Source organism: Amblyomma mixtum, chromosome 3 (genome assembly GCF_055824585.1).
Source record: "Amblyomma mixtum isolate Tamu chromosome 3, ASM5582458v1, whole genome shotgun sequence".
Lineage (NCBI taxonomy): Eukaryota > Metazoa > Arthropoda > Arachnida > Ixodida > Ixodidae > Amblyomma > Amblyomma mixtum.
This window is the reverse complement of record NC_143014.1, coordinates 57,473,425-57,489,613: the sequence shown is the minus strand read 5'-3', so window position 1 is coordinate 57,489,613 and position 16,189 is coordinate 57,473,425. Positions and strand designations below refer to the sequence as shown.

The window sequence follows — 16,189 nt, the reverse complement described above, 5'->3', positions numbered from 1 at the left end:
ATGCGCTAACAAGTGAAATTCTATTGAAATTTTGAACCATCGGTTTGCCTTAACAAGCCACACAAAGACTTTTTGGCCGAAGAACCAGGTACGGTCGGAACAAGTGTACATATACATACTCATTTTGTGACCAGCCAGTCCAGAGTGTATAGGTTTTTTTTTGGTTTTTGAGGGAAGAAAATTGCACAGTAATTGTCACACCCGAATTCGCCGTTAGGAAAGGGAGGAAGGTGGGAGTGAAAGAAGAGAAGAGGTGCCATAGTGAAGGGCTTTTTTGTATTTTTTTAATTACATCAAGGAGTGAGTGAGGGTGTGCGCACGCGCACAATTTCAATGTTTTACTTCATTTCCACTGTACGGCTGCGGGAGGTAGTTTGTTCGAAACCCACCAGTAAAAATGGGCAGAAGTGTCCCCCAGCCTGGCGCCCGGCTTTCTTTAGGGGGTGTATGCTTGAGAGAAGCTCCGTACCCACTGCATCTCTTGCGGGCCAAGCCCAGTTTCGAATGACCTCGCAGCCTGCTAAAGATGGTACCTTTTGGTGCCTTCGGCCAATGTGATTCAAATGCGAGCAAAGTCTCGATGTGATGTCACTGAGCGTGCGCACACCCTAGCACAGTGGCCTCTCCTCTGCAATCCGTGAGGACAAAGCAGTCCTTCCGCACCCGCAGAGAAGGTGACGACCATAGCGTCAGCGCGGTATAACTCCCTTCAGCGCCATGTATACGGTGTCTCTGCGTTGACACCTTCTCATGCCTACCGTCTCGTGAGACGCACACACTGTCATCTGCAGTTCTTCCAACAGAATGCACGGCACGACTCTTGCCGAACCTTGATCTGTGTTGGCACACAGCAGCATCAGCAGCACTCATAAAAAAAAGGGGGGACCATGAATAGGCTTCACCGCATGAGGCAGATTTAAGCTGTTTGATGGCAGAATATATAATTAACCCGTCAACACAATGGTTCAGTCGAAAACCCTTTTCCAGAGAATTTCACTCTAGAAAAGCTGAGCACCAGGAATGGGGAATTCTTGTATCCATTCCAAAAACCTGATGGGTTCCCTGTGGCACAGGAGTCTGCAGCTTCGATAAAAAAAAAGAAAAAGCTGATTTCTGAATCATTGCAATATCTGAACTTTGGTTTGGTTTATGAGGATTTAACGTTCCAAAGCGACTCGGGCACTTCTGTTCTGTCATGTCTACTTTTTTCCTGTGAACGTCTATTAAGCACACAGCTTTTCAAAAAAGGTCATGTACCAATTTCCGTCAGAAAGTCTTACTTCGGCTGTGAGGGACGCTGTAGTGAAGGGCTCCGGAAATTCCGACTACCTGGGATTCCCTAACGTGCACAAGCCTCTAGAATTTCATGTCCAACGAAATGCGGCGGGGATCGAACCCGCGTCCTTCGGGTCAGTTGAACTTTATTAATCGATCATTGCATAGATATAGTTTCCTCGCTTGCTATATTTACATTAAAAAAAAAAAAACTCCAGGCAGCCATTCAGCCGATATAATGCTACAAAAGGCTGTTGTACTACGTACTGCAGTTTTGCTGTCGTTAAAGGATACTCGTGCTAAAGCGGGAAGAAGCTCACGGGCCTACCCAATCTAACGGCGAGGGAAGGCGTGCGACAGCTATCACGTTAAAAAAAAAAAGTTTTTTTTGTTTCATTTGTTTCACGAAGCCAATCAGTCGTGAATCCGTGATGCTTTAATATGCTCTACTACTTGTGCCGCTCTACTGCTGCGTTGCTGGGTGCTCGACCCCCAACTACTACGTCGCAGCAGTTATCTTGCTGCTTCTGTCCAACAGTTCACAAGCAACACTGGCAACACTGGGTGCAAGTTTCGTTTTATCATACGTGCAGCAGCCCAGCAGCGTCAGTTCGGTTAAGGAAAGGTTGCTCTTGCGTGATGTGTGCCAGCGTTGAAGTGATCCAAGACTGCCGATTTTATGAATGCATTGACAGTTGTATGGGGTTTTTCTGTTTGTGATGCAGCCGTGTGAGGGAGTAGCTTGTGGTTTGCGCTGTCTTCAATGGATAACAAAAGAACAGATTAGACACGCCAAATCATGGGTGTGATCGAAGAGTGAGTATGTTCTCAAGCATTGAACGATGTTCGTTTTGAAGAAAATAGGGTTTCTGTTGTTGCTTGATCACTGATTGACGGTTACGTCGCCCTGTCACGTTTTCGTTAATAGTGGAGTGATGGCGTGTTAGATTTGCTAGCTTGTAGTGCTCAGTGGGAAACGTTTGCTCATGTCTCGCTCAAAGTGCTGTTTATATTCGCGAAGAAGTTTCTCCGTGAACCAGTTGTACATTTCCTAAATAAGTCATTTTCATTCGCCAACCATTGCAACAACAAAAAAGGAAAAAAAAAAGCCTACATCTCAAAATTTCATGCCGCCAGAAATTAGTTGTATCGTTTGTGTGCTAGGTTCGTGAACAAAGTATCAATGAAGTAGGTTATTGACCCAGAGATAGCGGCGTTCTTGTTCTTCTTTTGTGTGTGTGTGACCTATGTCTGGTGGGGAGTAAAGTATTGTCGCCGGGGAGTTACTGAGTACTTTTCCGTGTGTTCTGGGCGATTGAAAATACTGAAAGCACGCTCGGGCTGACATGTATGCGTGGTTTTATTTTCGCTGTAATAATAAGTTCACTCGAATGTGCTTTGCTTTAGGGTTTTTCGTAGAAGTAATAACATTCAGTGGTTTTTGGTTTACAGAACGTCAGATGAAGACAAATCACCCGAGGTACAAGGCATTCTGTGGACATGCAACAGTCCGCTGTCATCCATTTCCATTGGCAAATATACTGTGACGTCCCTCAGTTTTGGTTCACACCACTGTCTTTTTTTGACAGATAATGGCGAAGTATTTGCTTTCGGGAAAAATAACTATGGGCAGCTTGGCAGCGGAAACACTGTTGAATATTCAACAGTACCATTCCATGTTACTGGGGTGAATTGTGCTGCAAAGGACATTGCATGTGGACCAAATCACAGTGCAGCTCTGACTATAGATGGCCTGGTTTATATGTGGGGACAGAATAACCAAGGCCAGTGTGGTTTTCCTGAAGAAAAACTTCTCAGTCCAAGAAAAGTTGAGATCTTGAAAGAACTTGGGAAATGCCAAGAATGCGGTTGCACAGTCACTGGTGGTGTTTTTGTAATCAGCATTTCATGTGGCCCTGTTCACACGCTGGCCCTAACAGGTAACCACGAGGTGTTTGCATGGGGCACAGGCCCGCAGCTTGGGCTTAATGCGGCTACAAAGAGTCTACCAAAGAGAATTGACTTCCTGAAGGAGAAGAAAGTGCTTTCAGTGGCATGTGGTGCAACTCACAGTTTAGCTGTGACAGAAAACATCCCACCAGTGATCGCTGAAGATGATGCTGTCATATGCAGTAGTTGTGTTGTGAAGTCTTCCACCTGCCCTCTCGGTTTGCCTTGCATGGTCTCAAAGCCTGCCTCTTCTCAGGATGATGCCATTGCTGGCAATTCGGAAGGCATCATGGGAAACGAAGATGTGATAGAGAGCTCAATTGATCTAAAGGCTTCACGAGAGGGATCTGAAGAGCAGTCAATAAGTGCAGACTTGCAAGCCCAAGATTTACTTTCTGAAGCGGGAAGTCTGCATCCCAGTGACCAAATTCAAGCACCACTGGTTTCCGTCCTGCCTGTGAACACTGATGTTACCACAAGCATTCAGGATGTATCAGGCGCCACAGCTACCAAAGAAAATCAACAAGAAATGGATGCTAGTGAAGTTCAGGAAGCAGATTGTGATGAATTTGAAGGTGTAGAACTACGAAGAGGGCCCATGCAACGCTTGAGGTCTACATCCATGCCTTCAAAACGGACGTCATCCATTCTTAATCCTGAACATGCGATGGAGTTTCTTGACAGACAGCTTGGTCACAAGCCTCAATCCAAAACACGAAAGTCTGTACCAGAGGACTCCATCAGTGAGCCTAGCAAGGAAATATCTTCTTCAACTTCGTCAGTTGCCATGAAGAACATGTTTTCTCGTGTCACTTCACTTTTTGTTGATCGCCTTAACTTTGTCTCTTTTGCACCTCAAGTAACTGCAACAGGATCTCGCAGTGGCTCTGCCGAGTCCTTTGAGTTGGTTGAGTCTGATCAGATTCCAAATATTTGCAATTCTGAAAAGACAGAAAATCACTTTGAACGACGGCAGAACTCGTCACGATCTTCTGATATCAGAGAATTCCAGCTACCAAAGCACAGCATGATCACTCAAGTTTGGAGCTGGGGCAAGGGATCTTATGGTCAGCTTGGACATGGTGATGACCTGGACAGGTAACAGCCTTTCTCTTGTATATTGACCTCACTCAGCCTAGAATATAGTCATTATCAGGAAATCTTATTCACTGCAATTATTGGTCTAAGCCTAATTTTTGCATAGAACCTTCGCTGCTGGGCAGTTTTGTTAGTAAAAGCAAAAATTATTTTTTGGTGTGTTGTTGTCTTTTGAAATTAAAAATGTTTTCTGATGTCGCAACAACTAAGAAAAGGGCATCTTTTGGGAAGCTACTTCACAGTGCTGTGATAATGCTTACAAGTTGGATAATAGCATAGAACGTTTTTGAACTTTGTTCGCTGAGTGTACTTGAAATTGTTCGTTAGCTGTGGGTTGTTAAAGCCAGCTTGTTTTGAAGTTTATCAAAGTGAATATAAATGCTAGTGGCCACTTTTCTTGGAGAATCGTTCTGTTTGAAATTCCTGGTTAGTGAGTTCAGTACTACCACGATATGTCCTTTTTATTTCAAGCTCGAGCACTCTTTTTGTGCTCTTTGACTGTATCAACTGATGTATCAATCTTTCAGACTAAAAAAAACTAAAGCAAAGCTTCTTTGCAGTGTGGAACCCCATCATATTTGTAAAATGTTATGAAAGTAAGGTTGACATCTTGAAAGTAAGGTTGACATCTTGGAAAATATAGTTTATAAAGGGACCCTGCGACATAAATCATGCATGAGGTCTTTTTTCTTTGTATGCAAAGTATGACGCATTATGAGGTCTGAATGTACCAAGAGATTGCCAAAATAATAGTATTTAATATTTTATTCTTCTCCAGAAGTGCTTGTTTAGAGCAAATGGTGTCGAAATGCAGCAGAAATGAGGTGACAACCAGGTTGGACGCTGCCTTTCTGATTGGTTGGACGTCCACTTTAAACCTAGTTGCATTAGATTGGGGAAATGGGTCCAAAGTATGATTTATCTGAGTGCTGTGAGCCGTCTGCATGCAGCAGAAACTTAAAGGGGCTCCGAAAGGGGCTCTCAATAATGTTGCGGTGCGCCTAGGATGTTAAAGGATGCCGCTTCACAAATATCCTCCAGCAAGAATTTTTTCAATGCATTTTGTGGAAGCTGAGTTATCTGTAGTTGAAATTTGAATTTCCGCATTTTCGCGACTTTCTCTCTCCTCTCGTCACTTATGCACACTGAAATCGGCACTCCCCCGCTAGCCCTACCCACTCGGCCCCCTCCACCGGCTGTCGACGCGCGCAGGAGTTCCCCGGGGGGCGGAGCTTCCAGCTGCGGCCATTGCTGTGTGACATCAGCAAGAGCTGACACAGTGAACCAATGATAGCCCTCCGCTGCTGACATAACAAGTGCTGCATGACATGTTGCGCGGGAATTCAGGCGAAAACCCGGCACTGCTGGTTGCCTCGAGGTGTAGAAGCGTGAATTTTTAAAAATATACTGTAATTGATCGGCTCGCTTTTGACGTCTTGTATGCGGCATAAAAGTGTTAATTTTTAAAAATATATTGTGAATGATTTGCTTGCTTTTGAGGTCTTGTACACCGCATGAACACCCTGTGGCTATACTCTACATAATGCAAGCGGATTATAGCCAACCTCAAACACCCTTTTCAGGGACTCATTAAGAGAACCAATGAAAGTAAATGAAACCTAATAAGAATTACAATAATGCTTGGAGCGACACTTTCCATTTCGCTTCAGACTTTTGGGGTGAGTGAGTGAAGGCAGAAAAAAAGAGAGAGAGAGAGAAAGAATAGTTCATTAACACACCTTGCAAATGTCTGAAGAGAAAAGCCGAACAGGAGGTAAGGTTTTGATGGGAAAAGGGGGCGTGGGGTGGGCGGATGTTAACCTTCCAATCCTGCAGACAAAAAAAAGGGGGGCGGGATGCTTTTTCTGTCACCCCTGCCTACCCCTGCCCTGTTGCAAGGCAACGATTGCATGCAAGCTTCTACTGCGCGTGTGCAAGGTGTGGGTGTGATTGGTAGTGCCCAATCTCAGCGCTAGGCAAGTGAAATGGGCTAGTGAAACATATTTTTGTCTGATCTTTCTTGGTTTTGAATTTTCGAAGTGGAATAACTTTTGTTTGCATGCTCAGGTTTCAATTGCTCTTTTTGCACTGATCTCTGGAATGCATGAGTAGTCCATTGCACCAGAATAATTGGCACTGAGGAAAACATTGCATGCCCCTTTAAAGGCAAGCACATGAGTGGTTAAATACAACTAAAACTGAAGCTTGGCATGTTGTGTGAAGGCACGTGGGCCACAAGTTTTTAGGCACATGTAGTCAGAGGTATTCCATTACAGTGACATTATTAGAACTTAATGCATTAACACTATTTCCTCTAGCAAGTCAAAGTAAAGTATCCAGTTACATTGAGCATACTGCTTCCACTTGTGCTGTCCACCGGGACATAGCGACCAAGGTACAGGGTCGTCCACTTCTAGCTTGAACATACGAGCAGCATGGCAGTGATCTTTAATGCACCAGTGTGTCCGTTGCATGTGTGCTTCAAAGTGAAGTGGCAGACAACGAGAAGCACCAGCTCTAAGTTGCTCTATTCCTGCGCCATGTTGCTTCGATGCGTGGCCGTATCGGATGCACAAGCCATCCGAAGAGCGCAGCCACATCTCTCGCTTGTTCAAGCTAGGAGTGGACAATCAACCTGCCAAAGGTGGTGTGGCATGGTGAAGGGTCAGTTTACAAAGAAATGTGCATGTGTGAGAGAGAACAGGTTGTACAGGTACAATAAATGTAAAAGGGAACAACTTATTTGCAAGAAATTGACAATACTTCCTTGGTTTGAGTGACAGGTACACTTCTTGCCTTCCTCTGTGAAGTTTCCCTCTCATTGAATTCAACTCATTGCAATTTTGTCAAGTTTGGTGCAAAAGTTGAGATAGATTTTGTGCTTGAGTCTGAAATGGGTCTTCCCGTTCATATTTCTCATATCTGACCTCATATCTCATATCATATTTCTCATATCTCACCTTGCTGGAATTGGAAATCGGGAACCTTCTTTCAGTGTTCCTGCTTTTCCATGAAACGTATTGTAGGAAGGAAAGCAAAGCACATGACTTATGTTTTCGTGCTTGAGGTTGTGCTGAGGCCAAGCATACCTTATAGTGCACTGTGTCAGACTTGATGATGCACCCACCCCTCAGAGCCTAATCCTCAATATGCTACTTGCAGTAGAAACATGTAGGAACAAAGTGGCTATTGGTATGTAGACAGCAGCGATCTGTGACATAAGCAAGATGCAGTGGCACTGCTCTTGCTGGCTGGTTACGGTTGGAAGTGGCAGTTAGGGTTACGCCCCATAGGAATACATGTAAACAAGTTTTCAAAGCATTTTTCTGATTTCACATTGCACCTATGATGTCGTCCTTTTGTGAAGAAAAGCCGAGTACATCCTAGAATAGAATGTGAAAGAATGAAACATGTTTATTTATTTATTTATTTATTTAAAATACCTTACAGGCCCCATAGGGGCATTGTGTAAGGGGGGTTACAGAGTGAGCAGCAGAGTAAAGTAAACAAAAGAAACATCTCAATACGAGGCTCACCAACATTAGTACCAAGATTAAAACATGAAACAGGAACAACTGTAGTAATGAAAGGCCACAAAGGTACACTTAAGGAAATAACATGAGTAAAACTTAACGTAAGGCATTAATACTAGAAAGTAAAAAAAAAAGAAAAAAAAAGAAAAATGCAAAAAACACAAAAAATGACCATATCAGGGAGTACAATTCTTGAAGTGATATTTAGGGAAAAAGACGCAAAAAAGCAATAATATATACAAGGCATACAAGTGAACACACGACGCAGCATAAAATAGCAATTCACAAGAGCGAGGTAGCAATGAAAAAAGAAAATCACAAGAAGTTCAAAGCAGATTGCCAAGTGTAAGAGACAAGATAAAGTGATTTGTAAGTGCTATTGTGAAAAATGCTCGTGTAGGAGATGACGAAATTTTTCTTGATCTGACTCGGAAGCAATGTGATCAGGCAGATTGTTCCACAAGCGAATGGCGGTAGGGAGTGCGGAAAAGTTAAAAGCATGTGTCGTACCGTACATGCGCGCAAAACTTAAGTGGTTATTTAATCGACGAGACGTGTTCGAGGCGGTCTGGGTATGAAGTGTGGATTGTGTGGCATTATAAACATATTTGTGAAACAAGGATAACAGAGCGATATAACAGCGAAGAACTAAAGGCTGTATGGAATGATCGAGTTTCATTTCGAGTTCATTTCGAATGGTTCATTTCGAATGATCGAGTTTCAAAGGAGAGATATTTTTATAACACTGTGATATGTGCACGCAAGAGTCATTCTCAGCTGAGGGTACTGTGTGGGAGCAGAGCCCTTAGAAACACACGGGAAAAAAACTTTGCAAAATATTTTTCTCATTTCACGGAGTACCCATGGAGGCAGCCGTTTGCTAACAGTTGGCGAGCACTTCAAAGAAGACTGTGACAAAGTTTGCAACAACATTTCAAACCTGATATATTTTTAAAATGTAACGATAAATGTGTGTTGAAATGCAGGACACACACAGCCATTGCTCTATTAGCTTGGTGTTTCTTCAAATCGCACAAACGTCTTGATGAGTCAGACATGCTGCCCCATGCAGCCACCGCTGTAGTTCAGTGGTTATGGTGCTTGGCTGCTGACCCGAAAAATGTGGGTTCGATCCCAGCCACAGTGGTTGTATTTCGATGGAGGCGGAATGCTAGAGGCCCGTGTACTGTATGATGTCAGTGTTTGTTAAAGAACCCCAGGTGGTCGAAATTATCCGGAGCCCTCCACTACTATTCATAGCCCGAGTCGCTTTGGGACATTAAACCCTATAAGACCATAAGACCAAACATGCTTCCCCGTGTGCTGCATTTGCTCACTAATACAATCGTTCAAACCACACAGCGTAGACAGCTCTACATAAAAAAGCAGTTCTCAAATGACATTGTAAGCGAACGAAAGCAAACTGTGTGTTTTAGCAGACAACAGTGCATATGATACCCCTTCTGGTATCCCTGAGTGCTTCTATGTTTGTAAACATAGTGTAGGTCTGTACAGAGATCATGTTTCATGAATCGTCTGTCTAGTGTTGCTTATTGCGCCATTTTTTACTGTATGAGCATTGCTTGCGTGTAATTATGAATGTCTTCACTATATTTCTCTGGGCATTAGTCTACCTTTTTCCCTAGGAAGGGCATCCAAATTTTTGGCTGGTCAGCTCTAATTGTGGCCAAACCTGGTCGAATTATTACTGATCAAGGAAGGTTTGTCTGCAGTCAACAGATGTGACCTGGCAGACCAATTTTACCATTGTTGGGCATTTTGGTAATGTTACTTCACCTCATTCTCTTTCATCTGGCAATGATAGGTGTGTCATCTCTTAGACGTGTTGCAGTACTGGCATTAAGTGCAGGGTCAATCACACTTGGAAGGAAACACGGCTCCGTGTGGCCACGTACCTGTGGAGTGCCATTGCATCTGACTCGTTCATGAATCAGTGCATAGTGGCGCACGAGAGAAGGGACCTCGACGTAGGGATTCGTGTCATCTGCCCCTTTGCACGGGTTTGCCACCGGCTTGGTCGCAATAGTGGTCCGTGTGTGCACAGCCACGCGGAGCCGTGTTCCCTCTAAGTATGATTGACTCTGTACATGCCTTGAGAGTGAAAAACTAGATATCTCATTCGTTTTTTAGCAGAAGCCATGGGTATGCATAAAAACTGTAGTGTAAGGTGCCAGGCATCTTCCTTTTACCCTTTTCTATGGAGGAAGTGCAATGAAACGCAGTTTAGATGAGTTTGATGGAGTAGTGTGTTTCAATTACACTGAATGGCTTGCAGGACAGTGCTGTTAGGGCAGATAAAGGTGAAGGCGTCACTAGAGAGATGTTTTATTATTGCATCCCAAAAATGAATGTCACTTTCACTGATAACAGTCTCCCAAGCTACGGAGTTGGCCTACATTTATGGCCAAACCTGTATTTGAAAGGAACAGCGCGGACACAGGACGACGAACATGAATGACACCGGCTTCATCGTCCTGTGTCCGCACTGTTCCTTTCTGTCATGTCAAACCAACTAGCCCGCAGCAGCACCCCTGTATTGTCTAATTTTTGTTTTCTGGGAGTCGAAGTGTCTTTGTATATATCCCCAGCTGCACTGCGGATGGTAAATAATTAAGGTATACGCTGTCAGTCCTGACTGAAATGCTGGCAATTTATGAGAGCCGGAACACAAACCCTTTGATGTATCTGTATTGCCATCCAAGTAGCATGAGATTAGCATGAAGGGTCATGCAGTAATCTAACTGGTTGCTCATTTGTGTTGAGTTGCAATGCATAAAGTCTGGGTGTGTTTTATCTTACCTGTTTATGTCCCATTTTAGCCCGAAACTTAGCCCGAAAATAAGTGTCTAGAACCATTGAATTTTTTTTTTTGGTAAGTAGTGGGAAAAATTAGATGTTCAATTTAGCTGTCATTTAGCCATTAGTAGCAAATGTCTGGTGTGGACAAACGCGTCTAATTTTTGTGACTAAGTTATCTGAGGATCACAGAAGAGTCCTTTCTGGGCTGACCAAATTTCATGTTAGAGATGGAAGCATATGCTGATTGCCATTTTTTTTATTGCAGTAATATTGGAACACCTAATTTTAAAGGTTACACCAGCTTAAGCATTGTTTTTCTTTTACTGAATCTCACCTCTGTAGATTTGAAATTCTTGCTATTTTTTTTTAACAGTGGATCGCTGCAAGGTATTTGGTTCACTAATTGCATGAAGAGCAGTTTACTTCTTAACACCCATGCATTTATATTTCTGTTTTGTAGTGGGCACCGTCAGGCATCCTTCAGCAATAATGTGCATTTTCAAATGAAATCAGATCAAAATTTTATTTCATTCTAGCACAAAGAAAAAAAATACTTGTTAATTATTTGTGGGCTTTCCTTGATAAACTTGGGCCATGCATTAAATAGAACAGGAATATTAACGACACAACTCAAAATTTATTGTGAGAATTTTTGCACGTTTGCAGTGAATTCTTCTTTTCTAAAATTTGCAAGCCTAGTACTGTCTGTTAATTGTTTTATAAAAATTTTTGGGAATTTATTGAAAGCATGCATACAAGAAGACAGCTGGGATGGGAGATTAAGGTTTCATTTTTGTTGTTGGAGCTTTAAATAATTTTTGTTTGCTTCGCAATCTATTTTGGTCACCTAGTTAAAAACAAATCATGCAGTGTTGTGTGGCTCATCGTAAGTAAATCTCCCAGCTCAAATGATTGCTAACAGCATTGGTGATGTATAACTGGAGTGCCCCATTAAGTGCAATGAGCAGTTTTGCTTGCTAACCCTTGAGAAGTGCCATGACTTGCCTGTGAGCATTGAGAGGCAACCTGCTGGTGCTCCTTCCATGTTCCACAGAATGCAGCCCTGCCTGATGAAGCACCTGAATGACTCTGGCGTGTTGAAAGTGAGCGCTGGCCATGGTCACTCACTGGCTCTCACCTGCAGTTTCAGCGTGTTCAGTTGGGGCTTGAATGATGTCTCACAGCTTGGTCACAACCCTGCAGCCAAATGCATTTCCACTCCTAAACTGGTTGCTGTAAGTTTTGAATGACTGCTATAGGTTGTTATTGTCTGCATGTGGATGTTTGTGTGTGTTTGTGGGTCCGTGGCGTTTTATTGTGGTGTTTCCTTGCTTGTAACTTGCAATAAAACTGCTATTCATGCATGGCAGTATGTATGTGTAATATGTGTAGTTGCATCAAACCTTAAAAAGTACAAAATGGAAACACAAATTTTTCTGCTACTTTTTTTTTTCTATGATAATGGATAGTACTTAAGATACTTTTTCATTATTTGAGGAACTACAAGTTTAAATTTTGTATTTCTAGGTTTGTAGGTTAAAAACAGTTTACTTTAAAAGAAAAATGCACAATGAGAAATGTAGACCAAATGGCTGGCATAACATGACAGGATCTTGTGTCTTATTTAAATCCATAATTCTTGCACCTTTGTTGTCTCTTTGATGCATTTTTTAGTTTTGTTGTCTCTTGGGTGCATTTTTTAGTTTGAAGCAGTGTGTGGTAGTAGATTTTGTGCCAGTATCTTCATTACAAAGCTATAGGATATGGTTCTGATCGTGAGTGTTATAGCTGAACAACATTAGTGGTTAGGAAATACACCTTCTCAGCTCTAGCCACAGCTTTTTTTCACCTGTGTAATGTTCCTGTAGTCAAATAAAATTTAATAGGGACACCTAATTACCTTATGTGTTGTTGCAGTAAAGTTGCATTAATAATAATAATAATAATAATAAATTCTTTATTATTATTAGAAGTTGTTGATGCCTTTACCAGAGGTGACGTTACTTCCTGTGTGGTGGCGTCATTCCCATCTGGTAATGTCATTTCCCTCCAACCAGTGGGAATACTCTCGCCTGGTGATGCCATTTCTCTCCAGCCAATGGGCATATTGATTGATGATACATTTTAAGCGAGAAAACTAGTTCAGTTTATTGGGAGTTCATCTTAGCTGGAATGCCAAAATAATGAGGTTTTGCTCAAGCATATAGCCACCATTATGAAACCAGGAGCGAGATGAGCATAAATTAAATTACAAGGAAACATTTTTGAAACATTTTGAGGGAAGAATACCTAAAAGAATCCCACACAGCTCCTACTGTTGCATGAAATAGCGTATTTACCTGCGTCGTCTGCACCTTTTTTTTTTTTTTTTTTTAAGGCCTCAAAAAGTGGGCCTCAAATTATGCTGATATTTCACAAACATGTTCTAAAAAAACCGTACAAAGGCCATAACGCACAGTATGTACTGTATATTGCTGTGTATAGTAGACTCCAAATATACGATGCATATTCCCTCCTGCCCCGCCCCACGTTATGTATCTCCCCGCTTGATGGCATGACGGCACTTGCGCAGCTCAGAGCAATAAACTCTCAGGGATATGATCGCCAAGCCAGTAGTCGGAGGCAAATGGACATAAGGAGCGATAAAATGATGCCTTCGCATGTGACCCGGCTGACTAGCAGCTAACCGAATAGCAAACGATTCAGTAGTTTCTGATTCTGGCAGGTGCCAGAGGTTACAGGAAGCTTGCTCTCACATTGAAAGTGACCACTTGCAAAGTTGTTTTTTTTAGTTGTTTTTTTTGAAACTTTGATAATAAATTAAGGATGCACAAATCACACTAGGGCACATTTTATGCCAGTAAATACGGTATATCATTTGTGCGTAGTTATTAATGTGAACTTTTGTAATTCCACTGCAGCTGGCATCCTCTTTGCCCTAGTGGCTGATTGGTTCGTTCCCTTCCATTGCTTTATGTGAGGAAAGGCAATGTTGCAAAGTTAGCAACAACAAAAAAGCAGTCAAGATCATAATGAATGGGTTTGTGTGTGCGTGCATTCTTTATGTTTGTCTGATGTATTATATCCTAAGTTGCAGCTTCATCATTAAAGGGGCACCGTGATGTTTTCGAAACTCAGTGCCTATTATTCTGATTAAATGGATTCTTTGTGAGTTCCCAAGACCAGTGCAAAAAGAATTGGTGCAATTAGAGCAGGCAAACGAAAGTTATTCCACTTAGAAAAATCAAAATGAGGTTGGATGCTACAAATCAGAGCTCTACCTAGCACACATGCAGCGGAAGCATGCATGCAGTCGTTGCTTTGCAAGGGCAGCCCACAGCCGCGCATTTTTATCGTGCCGTCCCTATGTGTGTGTGCGGTAGACAGGCAGGGGTGACTAACTCAACAAAGGAAGCTCCCTGTTGGTTCTTTGTTGGTAGGATTAGAAGGCTAACGCTGGTCCTCCTCAGCCTCGCCTCCTTTCTCCGACTTTCTCTTCATATTTTTGGGCAAGGTGCATTGGCTGACTTTTCTCGCCGCCTTCTTGGTGGATTTGAACAGCGCTCGCCTCCACAAAAGCCTGAAGTGAATTTGAAAAATCACAGATTTCAACATTTTTCACGAAATTGTGCGTTAAAGGGACACTGAGGAGAAATTGAAGTTGGCTTGTATCGACAGAATACCAGCTCCTGATTACAAAAACACCACTCATACTGACAACAGAGCTCTTGTAACGTAGAAAAGAGCAAAAACCAAAATATGGGTATCGTCGCCACAGGCCAAACTCGCAAGTACAAGTGTGGTGACGTCATAGGACAAAACAGTGTTGCTAGAATCAATGGTTCTAGCAACACTAGGACACGAGAAGCCACAAATCACTGAGGCGCAGCCAATGCATGCGCAAATCTCCTTGACGTCGCCAGATGGCGCCACGTACTCAGAGCTGCGCGCGCACCTGCAGCATCGGGACCAATGAGCGCCTGCCCATCGGCGGTAGGCAGGCTCCCGTTATTCCGCTAACGGTAACAAGGTACACGGTATGCTAGAGGCGTCTATTTGCGAGAACTTCGTTGACGACTTCGAGAGCGGGATCCATCGTAACACTGGCAAAACGCCGGTGCAAACGTAAACGAAGCGGCGGTAGCGACGGCCGCAATAGCCGATAGATAGATGCCTTCAATGTGCGGCCGGCGGTAGCTTTCTTTTCGGCTGCTGCTAGGCCGCACTGCTGGCCGCCAGAAATCACGGAGTCTGCGTTACGTCATGTGCGTCATGTTTCACGTCACTTAGTCCTGTGTCGTCATAAGAGAATCCCAAGTTTGAATCAGAGCGGCGGGAAAAACTTTTTCAACTTCCAATCCAAATTTCTTAGAAATAAATGCATCTTTCGCTGCCGGTCAAGTGGCCGAACTATCGGATTTTGCTTTAAAAAAAAATATTATTAGAGCTCTCCTCACTGTCCCTTTAACAGCCACATTTTTTTTTTGTGGTGTTGTTGTTGGAGCAACAGATTGATGGGAATGCAATTACTTTTATCATTTAAATTGTCTTCAAAATTAGAATATGTTGATGAGCAAACTTCAGGTGATGTCTTGACAGCTTGCTTCCCCGTTAGCTTGAGCAGAAAATTTAGGCCTTAGTTGTAAGTATATTGAGCAGACATTGGGAAGACACCCTGGCATGCAAGATGTGAATGGTTGTTGCAGGAAAGGCTAAAGCCTACAACAACTGCTTAGCTGGCAGCAGGCGCTGTTTGGGATATGTGGAACTTTTTTTCAGACTCCTAGTAACTGCTTTCTTCTGAACTTCTCAGTGCAGCAGATCTGGCGACAAATGTGTTCACACCCTTGGAAAGTCATGATATTGGTCCCTTTCAAAATGAATATTGATTGTAGCAGCTTAAAATACTTTTAGGTTTGGGTAATGCTTAGCATCTATTCTGCGGGCTTCCTCTTGTTGCGGTGTTGCGGTACTTTGTTGTCCAGGACTGAAAGGGAGCGGCAGGCAGATGTTAAACTTTTGTGGGGTGTCATCAGAGAGATCATTCAATCGCTGTGGGGGCAAGCACCAATTTGTAATTGTAGAGATTACCAAGCACCAGCAGCGACCTTCAATTTTAATGACAGCACATTTGGAGTACGGGAGGCGTGCTTCGAAAGGGAACTTGGATATTTATTTTATGTGTTAGGTTTCCCTCAGAATATTGCAGGTTTTTGTTATGAATTCATAACATTTAAAATTTTTCCACAGCAGAAAATTAGGGGCCTTATTTGGGAAGACTTTGGGAAGACATCCTAGTATGCGAGATGACAATGGTCCTTGCAGAAAATGCTAAAACTTGCAACAACTGCATAGCTAACAGCAGATGGTGTATGGGATGCCAGAAAATTTTTCCTTACTCCTAATAAGTGCTTTATTTTCTACTTTTCGTTTTATGCTTATCTTGTACTGGTTTCCCCGTAGTGCCTGCATATGTAGCCTTATGTTTTGGGCTCTTTATTCAAACTGAATTA

The 16,189-nt window shown here is 42.8% G+C and overlaps 1 protein-coding gene across 2 annotated transcripts in view; it reads left to right on the top strand.

The window, feature by feature from the left end:
• Window positions 1-1,579: 1,579 nt before the first annotated feature.
• Window positions 1,580-16,189, top strand: part of Als2 (Amyotrophic lateral sclerosis 2) — a 66,878-nt gene continuing 52,268 nt past the window's right edge. The window contains exons 1-3 of one of the 2 annotated variants that reach the window (XM_089579297.1): window positions 1,580-2,091; window positions 2,728-4,323; window positions 11,731-11,911. In XM_089579297.1, coding sequence (XP_089435423.1) covers window positions 2,075-2,091; window positions 2,728-4,323; window positions 11,731-11,911 — 1,794 coding nt within the window. In that variant the 5' untranslated portion in view covers window positions 1,580-2,074. The remainder of the gene's footprint in view (window positions 2,092-2,727; window positions 4,324-11,730; window positions 11,912-16,189) is intronic. The other variant, XM_089579298.1, reaches the window with a different exon arrangement.